At 50.0% G+C, this 8,907-nt stretch overlaps 1 protein-coding gene across 1 annotated transcript; it reads right to left on the bottom strand.

The window, feature by feature from the left end:
* Positions 1 to 3,356: 3,356 nt before the first annotated feature.
* On the bottom strand, positions 3,357 to 6,616 carry LOC113748171 (mucin-2-like). Its single transcript, XM_027291130.1, has 9 exons — positions 6,398 to 6,616; positions 6,146 to 6,262; positions 5,936 to 5,998; positions 5,554 to 5,720; positions 4,485 to 5,441; positions 4,157 to 4,443; positions 3,925 to 4,075; positions 3,574 to 3,810; positions 3,357 to 3,498 (listed from the first exon to the last, which is right to left on the bottom strand). The coding sequence occupies exons 1-9, from the start codon at positions 6,614 to 6,616 to the stop codon at positions 3,357 to 3,359; spliced, it is 2,340 nt and encodes a 779-aa protein (XP_027146931.1).
* Positions 6,617 to 8,907: the final 2,291 nt, after the last annotated feature.

Raw genomic sequence — 8,907 nt, 5'->3', positions numbered from 1 at the left:
ACCATACTGTGTCTTGGACCCTTTCTTGTGTACGGGTGGAGATTGTACACTGGGTGTTGTGGGGCACTCCTGTAAGGTTGAAGGCATGCTGAGGTTGGCCTGATAAACAGCTGCCTGGCCTGTTTTATGTCTGCCACGATTAAAAAGGGAACTTCCTTGTCAGGAAACGGTATTGATCAGAGGTATTGGGGGGATTTTGGCCCGTACACACAGTGTTAATAATGTCCTCATAGTTTAATATTGTTGCATCGAGATTATGAGCGGACTGACTCGTTGTCAATCACTTTTAGCTATAACTTCCACACGTTACACAAGATGCCGTGAAGTCTGACGTCAGTCAAGTTTCATTCAATATATTCAAAGTTTCATTCAATATATTCAAGGTTTCATTCAATATATTCAGACGTCATTCCATATATTCAGACGCCATTCCATATATTCAGACTTCATTCATTATATTCAAGGTTTCATTCAGTATATTCAGACTTCATTCAATATATTCAAGGTTTCATTCATTATATTCAGACTTCATTCAATATATTCAAGGTTTACTCCATATATTCAAAGTTTCATTCAATATATTCAAGGTTTCATTCAATATATTCAAGGTTTCATTCAATATATTCAGACTTCATTCAATATATTCAAGGTTCACTCCATATATTCAAAGTTTCACTAAATATTTTCAAAGGTTTAATTTCCTGAATGGCATGCCATAATATATATATATATATATATATATATAATATATATATATATTATATATATATATACGTGCTGTAGTAGTCGTGCTTGTAAGAGCTGTAGTCGTGGTTGTGGAGCCGGAGTCGTGCTTGTTAGAGCGGCAGTCGTGTTGTTGAGGCGCGTTGGTGTTCAGCCGCAGCGTGGTTGTTGCCAGCCACAGTCGTGGTTGTTGCCAGCCACAGTTGAGGTTGTTGGAGTGGCAGTCGTGGTTGTCGAAGCCATAGTTGTGGTTGTTGGAGGCGGAGTCGTGCTTGTTGCAGCTACATTCGTGGTTGTTGCAGTCACAGTCGTGGTTGTTGGAGATGGAGTCGTGGTTGTTGGAGCAGCAGTCATCGTTGTTGGAGCGGCATTCATGGTTGTTGCAGCTGCAGTTGAGGTTGTTGGAGCCTTAGTCGTGCTTGTTTGAGCAGTAGTTGTGGTTGTTAGAGCCGCAGTCGTGGTTGTTGCAGCGGAAGTCGTTGTTGTTGGAGAGGCAGTCGTGCCTGGAGCAGCAATCATGGATGTTGGAGCCGCAGTCGTGTTGTTGCAGCTTCAGTTGTGCTTTTTGGGCAGCAGTTGTGGTTTTGGAATAGTCGTGGTTGTTGAAGCCAGAGTTGTGGTTGTTGGAGCCATAGTCGCAGTTGTTGGAGCCTCAGTCGCGGTGGTTGGAGTGACAGTCGTGGTTATTGGAGCTGGAGTCTTGGTTGTTGGAGTGGCAGTCGTGCCTGGAGAAACAGTTGTGGATGTTGGAGCCGTAGTCGTGCTTGTTGGAGCCAGGTTGTGCTTGTTGGAGCCAGAGTCGTGGTTGTTGGAGCCAGAGTCGTGGTTGTTGGAGCTGGAGTCGTGGTTGTTGCAGTCATGCTTGTTGGAGCCGCAGTTGTGATGGTTATAGCCGGAGTGGTTGTTGGAACAGTCGGGGTTGTTGGAGCAGCAGTCATCGTTGTTGGAGCGGCAGTCGTGCCTGGAGCATCAGTTGTGGTTGTTGGAGCCACAGGTGTGGTTGTTGCAGCCGCAGTCGTGGTTGTTGGAACTGGAGTCGTGGTTGTTGGAGCCGCAGTCATAATTGTTGCAACGGAAGTCGTCGTTGTTGGAGCGGCAGTCGTGCCTGAAGCAACAGTCGCGGTGGTTGGAGCGACACTCGTGGTTGTTGGAGCTGGAGTTGTGGTTGTTGGAGGGCGTCGTGCCTGGAGCAACAGTCATGGATTGTTGGAGCCGTAGTCCTGCTTGTTGGAGCCAGAGTCGTGATTGTTGGAGCGGCAGTCGTGGTTGTTGGAGCTGCAGTCGTGGTTGTTGGAGCTGGAGTCGTGGTTGTTGGAGTGGCAGTCGTGCCTGGAGCAACCGTATGGATGTTGGAGCCGTAGTCCTGCTTGTTGGAGCCAGAGTCGTGATTGTTGGAGCGGCAGTCGTGGTTGTTGGAGCCGCAGTCGTGATGGTTATAGCCGGAGTGGTTGTTGGAACCGTCGTAGTTGTTGGAGCAGCTTATCGTGTTGGAGCGGCAGTCGTGCCTGGAGCATCAGTTGTGGTGTTGGGCCGAGCAGGCGTGGTTGTTGGAGCGGCAAGTAGTGGTTTTGGGGTTTGGCGCGGCAGTCGATGGTTGTTGGAGCGGCAGTGTAGGTGTTGGAGCGGCCTTCGTGGTTGTTGGAGCGGCAGTCGTGGTTGTTGGAGCTGGAGTCGTGGATGTTGCAGTCATGCTTGTTGGAGCTGCAGTCGTGATGGTTATAGCCGGAGTGGTTGTTGGAACAGTCACGGTTGTTGGAGCAGCAGTCATCGTTGTTGGAGCGGCAGTCGTGCCTGGAGCATCAGTTGTGGTTGTTGGAGCCGCAGGCGTGGTTGTTGCAGCCGCAGTCGTGGTTGTTGCAGTTGCAGTTGAGGTTCTTAGAGCCGTAGTCGTGCTTGTTTGAGCAGTAGTCGTGGTTGTTGGAGCCGCAGTCATAATCGTTGCAACGGAAGTCGTCGTTGTTGGAGCGGCAGTCGTGCCTGGAGCAGCAATCGTGGATGTTGGAGCCATAGTCTTGGTTGTTGCAGCTGTCGTTGAGGTTGTTGGAGCCATAGTCGTGCTTGTTGGAGCAGTAGTCATCGTTGTTGGAGTGGCAGTTGTGCCTGGAGCCTCAGTCGCGGTGGTTGGAGCCGTTGTCATGCTTGTTTGAGCAGTAGTTGTGGTTGTTGGAGCCGCAGTCGTGGTTGTTGCAGCTGTCGTTGAGGTTGTTGGAGCCATAGTCGTGCTTGTTGGAGCAGTAGTCATCGTTGTTGGAGTGGCAGTTGTGCCTGGAGCCTCAGTCGCGGTGGTTGGAGCCGTCGTCATGCTTGTTTGAGCAGTAGTTGTGGTTGTTGGAGCCGCAGTCATAATTGTTGCAACGGAAGTCGTCGTTGTTGGAGAGGCAGTCATGCCTGGAGCTGCAATCATGGATGTTGGAGCCGTAGTCGTTCTTGTTGCAGCCAGAGTCGTGGTTGTTGGAGCGGCAGTCGTGGTTGTTGGAGCGGCAGTCGTGGTTGTTGTAGCTGGAATCGTGGTTGTTGCAGTCATGCTTGTTGGAGCCGCAGTCGTGATGGTTATAGCCGGAGTGGTTGTTGGAACAGTCGTGGTTGTTGGAGCAGCAGTTATCGTTGTTGGAGCGGCAGTCATGCCTGGAGCATCAGTTGTGGTTGTTGGAGCCGCAGGCGTGGTTGTTGGCGCGGCAGTCGTGGTTGTTGGAGTGGCAGTCGTGCCTAGAGCAGCAGTTGTGGTTGTTGGAGCCATAGTCATGTTTGTTGCAGCCGCAGTCGTGGTTGTTGCAGCTGCAGTTGAGGTTGTTGGAGCCATAGTCGTGTTTGTTTGAGCAGTAGTCGTGGTTGTTGGAGCCTTAGTCGTGCTTGTTTGAGCAGTAGTCGTGGTTGTTGGAACCCCAGTCATAATTGTTGCAACGGAAGTCGTCGTTGTTGGAGAGGCAGTCGTGCCGGGAGCAGCAATCGTGGATGTTGGAGCCGTAGTCGTGGTTGTTGCAGCTGCAGTCGTGCTTGTTGGAGCTGCAGTCGTGCTTGTTGGAGCTGCAGTCGTGCTTGTTGGAGCCGCAGTCTTGGTTGTTGCAGCCGCAGTCGTGGTTGTTGTAGCTGCAGTCACAGTTGTTAGAGCCTCAGTCGTGGTTGTTGGAGCGACAGTCGTGGTTGTTGGAACAGTCGTGGTTGTTGGAGTGGCAGTCATCGTTATTGGAGCGGCAGTCGTGCCTGGAGCAACAGTCGTGGATGTTGGAGCCGTAGTCTTGGTTGTTGCAGCCACAGTCGTGGTTGTTGCAGCTGCCGTTGAGGTTGTTGGAGCCGTAGTCGTGCTTGTTTGAGCAGTAGTCATCGTTGTTGGAGCAGCAGTCGTGCCTGGAGCCTCAGTCGCGGTGGTTGGAACGACAGTCGTGGTTGTTGGAGCTGGAGTCGTGGTTGTTGGAGCTGGAGTCGTGGTTGTTACAGTCATGCTTGTTGGAGCAGCAGTCGTGATGGTTATAGCCGGAGTGGTTGTTGGAATAGTTGTGGTTGTTGGAGCTGAAGTCGTGGTTGTTGGAGTGGCAGTCGTGCCTGGAGCAACATTCGTGGATGTTGGAGCCGTAGTCGTGCTTGTTGCAGCCATAGTTGTGGTTGTTGGAGCGACAGTCGTGGTTGTTGGAGCCGCAGGCATGGTTGTTGGAGCGACAGTCGTAGTTGTTGGAGCTGGAGTCGTGGTTGTTGGAGTGGCAGTCATCGTTGTTGGAGGGGCAGCTGTGCCTGGAGCATCAGTTGTGGTTGTTGGAGCCGCAGGCGTGGTTGTTGGAGCGGCAGTCATGGTTGTTGGAGCGGCAGTAGTGCCTAGAGCAGCAGTTGTGGTTGTTGGAGCCATAGTCGTGTTTGTTGCAGCCGCAGTCGTGGTTGTTGCAGCTGCAGTTGAGGTTGTTGGAGCCATAGTCGTGTTTGTTTGAGCAGTAGTCGTGGTTGTTGGAGCAGTAGTCGTGGTTGTTGGAGCTTTAGTCGTGCTTGTTTGAGCAGTAGTCATGGTTGTTGGAGCCACAGTCATAATTGTTGCAACGGAAGTCGTCGTTGTTGGAGAGGCAGTCGTGCCGGGAGCAGCAATCGTGGATTTTGGAGCCGTAGTCGTGGTTGTTGCAGCTGCAGTCGTGCTTGTTGGAGCTGCAGTCGTGCTTGTTGGAGCTGCAGTCGTGCTTGTTGGAGCCGCAGTCTTGGTTGTTGGAGACACAGTTGTGGTTGTTGGAGACACAGTCGCAGTTGTTAGAGCCTTAGTCGTGGTTGTTGGAGCGACAGTCGTGGTTGTTGGAACAGTTGTGGTTGTTGGAGTCTCAGTTGTGATTGTTGGAGCCGCAGGCGTGGTTGTTGCAGCCGCAGTCGTGGTTGTTGCAGCTGCCGTTGAGGTTGTTGGAGCTGTAGTCGTGCTTGTTTGAGCAGTAGTCATCGTTGTTGGAGCGGCAGTCGTGCCTGGAGCCTCAGTCGCGGTGGTTGGAGCGACAGTCGTGGTTGTTGGAGCTGGAGTCGTGGTTGTTGGAATGGCAGTCGTGCCTGGAGCAACAGTCGTGGATGTTGGAGCCGTAGTCGTGCTTGTTGGAGCCAGAGTCGTGGTTGTTGGAGCGGCAGTCGTGGTTGTTGGAGCTGGAGTCGTGGTTGTTACAGTCATGCTTGTTGGAGCCGCAGTCGTGATGGTTATAGCCGGAGTGGTTGTTGGAACAGTCATGGTTGTTGGAGTCGCAGTCGTGGTTGTTGGAGGCGCAGTCGTGGTTGTTGCAACCGCAGTCGTGGTTGTTGCAGCCACAGTTAAGGTTGTTGGAGTGGCAGTCGTGGTTGTCAAAGCCATAGTCATGGTTGTTGGAGGCGGAGTCGTGCTTGTTGCAGCCACAGTCGTGCTTGTTGGAGCAGTAGTCGTGGTTGTTGCAGCCGCAGTCGTGGTTGTTGCAGCCACAGCTAAGGTTGTTGGAGTGGCAGTCGTGGTTGTCGAAGCCATAGTCGTGGTTATTGGAGGCAGAGTCGAGCTTGTTGCAGCCACAGTCGTGCTTGTTGGAGCGGTAGTCGTGGTTGTTGCAGTCACAGTTGTGGTTGTTGGAGCCGGAGTCGTGGTTGTTGGAGCGGCAGTCGTGGTTGTTAGAGCCGGAGTCGTAGTTGTTGGAGCGGCAGTCGTGGTTGTTGGAGCTGGAGTCGTGGTTGTTGGAGCGGCAGTCGTGCTTGTTGGAGCAGCAGTCGTGCTTGTTGGAGCAGCAGTCGTGGTTGTTGGAGCAGCAGTCGTGGTTGTTGGAGCCGGAGTCGTAGTGGTTGGAGTGGCAGTCATGGTTGTTGGAGCAGCAGTCGTGGTTGTTGGAGCATCAGTCGTGGTTGTTGGAGCAGCAGTCGTGGTTGTTGGAGCGGCGGTCATGGAAGCGGCAGTCATGGTTGTTGGAGCCGCAGTCGTGGTTGTTGGAGGCGCAGTCGTGGTTGTTGCAACCGCAGTCGTGGTTGTTGCAGCCACAGCTGAGGTTGTTGGAGTGGCAGTCGTGGTTGTCGAAGCCATAGTCATGGTTATTGGAGGCAGAGTCGTGCTTGTTGCAGCCACAGTCGTACTTGTTGGAGCCCGAGTCGTGGTTGTTGGAGCGGCAGTCGTGGTTGTTAGAGCCGGAGTCGTAGTTGTTGGAGTGGCAGTCATGGTTGTTGGAGCAGCAGTCGTGGTTGTTGGAGGCGCAGTCGTGGTTGTTGCAACCGCAGTCGTGGTTGTTGCAGCCACAGTTGAGGTTGTTGGAGTGGCAGTCGTGGTTGTCGAAGCCATAGTCGTGGTTGTTGGAGGCGGAGTCGTGCTTGTTGCAGCCACAGTCGTGCTTGTTGGAGCGGTAGTTGTGGTTGTTGCGGTCACAGTCGTGCTTGTTGGAGCGGTAGTCGTGGTTGTTGCAGTCACAGTTGTGGTTGTTGGAGCCGGAGTCATGGTTGTTGGAGCGGCAGTCGTGGTTGTTAGAGTCGGAGTCGTAGTTGTTGGAGCGGCAGTCGTGGTTGTTGGAGCTGGAGTTGTGGTTGTTGGAGCAGCAGTCGTGGTTGTTGGAGCGGCGGTCGTGGATGTTGGAGCCGGAGTCGTAGTGGTTGGAGTGGCAGTCATGGTTGTTGGAGCAGCAGTCGTGGTTGTTGGAGCAGCAGTCGTGGTTGTTGGAGCGGCGGTCGTGAATGTTGGAGCCGGAGTCGTAGTGGTTGGAGTGGCAGTCATGGTTGTTGGAGCAGCAGTCGTGGTTGTTGGAGCAGGAACTAAAAAAAATGGAAGAAAAAAGGCACTTTGCTTAACTTGTGTTGGATTTCGTCTTGTGTTTCCCCTTCAGGACAGGAAAAAACATTACCACCCATAGTATAATACCACGTTTACAAACAATATCTCTTTAGTACATCACAAAAGTACTGGAACACAAACTTATTTCAAATAAAAAAGGTACTTAAATTTATCTTTTTGTTCATGCGGTTTCTCCCTGTCTGCTGTTGGTCTCTTAACTTGTTGCTCCTTCAGCACAAAAATCAGATTAACAACCGCGACATGGGTCTATGTACAAATACAAACAAACAAAACATAGAGACATTCTTATGACTAAAAAATAAACTACAGTTTTATGAGAACTTTGCTCAAATTTAACACCAGCAGTGCGTTATTCCTAGTTGTACTAGGTTTCTAGTGTCCAAAAAGCCAAAGTTGTTGATTCTATATCTTTAAAAAAGTACTGACAAAAATGTGATAGAAGGCAATGAAAGTGCCGTCATTAAATTTAATTAGGCATTTTCCGTCAAGGCCTGTGTTGAAAGTTGAAAGGCGAGTTTCTTCGCAGGTTGAACGGGAGTTTGGGTGCCTGCCATCTTTGCTGTAGCCCTCACTGGATTTGGTTTGTGTGATTGATCCAAAACTGGTCTGTGCGTTCGCTTGCCCATTCTCCTTGTTTCAATGGTGTATCAGGTGCCAGATTTATACACACCCACACAATAAAAAGAAAAAAAAATACGCTGAGAACATCATAATGAGATGCTCGCCATAATCGTACCGCCCACCCTACACAACCCACACTGTAATGTTTAGGTTTCAACGAAACAGGCTGTTCCCGAACTCATGAAATCTTAAAAAATGGAGTAAAATGTAAAAAAAAACAGGAGCTTAATGTGTTGATTCCGTCTTGTTGTTTTCCCTCGATAGGACCAGGGGGAAAAAAAAAACAAGCCGAGTCGTTTCATCGTGGGGTCTGAGTACCAACATAAACCAATATGTCTTTCATTCAATGACCTACCTACTTGGAAACATACAGCTAAGAAAAAAAAAAAAGGGGGATCTGCACATGTAGTTTTCTTGTTGTTGTATTTCTCCTTATGCTGTGTTCTTGGATGGTTTGGTTCGATCTTTTGTGCCCAAAACCACAAACAGAAACCACAGACCAACATAAAACCGAGACATGTCATGGAGATATATTTCGGAACAGACCAATTAATTCATAGGGGCCCGTTTTTCATGCCGACTCTAGAGCTATTGAAACTGCTTTAATTGATCAAGCCTTGATTAAAAATAAAATTTGCCACCCAGAGAGAATAATGATGACAGAAAACCATATATATCCACGTCGGCCCCCGTCTTCGTTTTTGTTTTTTTATGTGCGACTCTAAGGAGATCTCCAAAACTTGTCCTACATTGCTCGCATGATTACCACATTGACCAGCGAGGCTACTGACCTGACCAGAAAACACTAACACTCGGCCCCTTTTTATCGCGGACGTCTCTAATGAGATATCGAAACTATTCTCAATGCCCTTACTATTGACAGTCATGATAAAAGTGCCACCAGAGAGATTATTGGATGACGAAACAATATCAACTTAGGCCCGGTTATGACTGTTACTCTTAAGAGATATCGAACTAGGCGTGTAAGGTTTGATCCCGCACTGATAAAAAACAAAAAAAAAATTGCACCAGCGAGCTACTGATGACAGATAAACACTATCAACGTAGGCCCCGTTTTATGCCGAACCTAACTGGATATACGAATTGGACTTAGGAGTGCGTACATTGATCACGCCTGATTTGTTAAATTTGCACCCCCCACCCCGTCCCCAGGGGAGAGATAAGGACTGACAGAAAACAGAACAATATCAACTTAGGCCCCTTTTATGCGGACTCCTAAGAGCTATCGCAACGCCTTTACACTTAATCCGATGCTTTATCCATTGCACCCAGAGAGATAATGACTGCCAGACACAATA

The sequence above is a fragment of the Larimichthys crocea genome, chromosome XVIII (assembly GCF_000972845.2).
Source record: "Larimichthys crocea isolate SSNF chromosome XVIII, L_crocea_2.0, whole genome shotgun sequence".
NCBI lineage: Eukaryota > Metazoa > Chordata > Actinopteri > Sciaenidae > Larimichthys > Larimichthys crocea.
The sequence above is the reverse complement of the archived record's forward strand: the minus strand, read 5'-3'. Positions and strand labels throughout refer to the sequence as shown.

What these genes read in the sequence shown, in the direction of transcription:
- LOC113748171 (XM_027291130.1), bottom strand. Translation starts at nt 6,616, where the DNA reads ATGACTCCGGCTCCAACAACCACAACTGTGACTGCAACAACCACGACT. An exon ending in CTGCAACAACCACGACTGCG is followed by an intron (nt 5,999 to 6,145) that starts GTTGCAACAACC and finishes ACTGCTGCTCCA; the next exon opens with ACAACCATGACTGCCACTCC. An exon ending in CACGACTACTGCTCAAACAA is followed by an intron (nt 3,499 to 3,573) that starts GCACGACTAAGG and finishes CCTCAACTGCAG; the next exon opens with CTGCAACAACCACGACTGCG.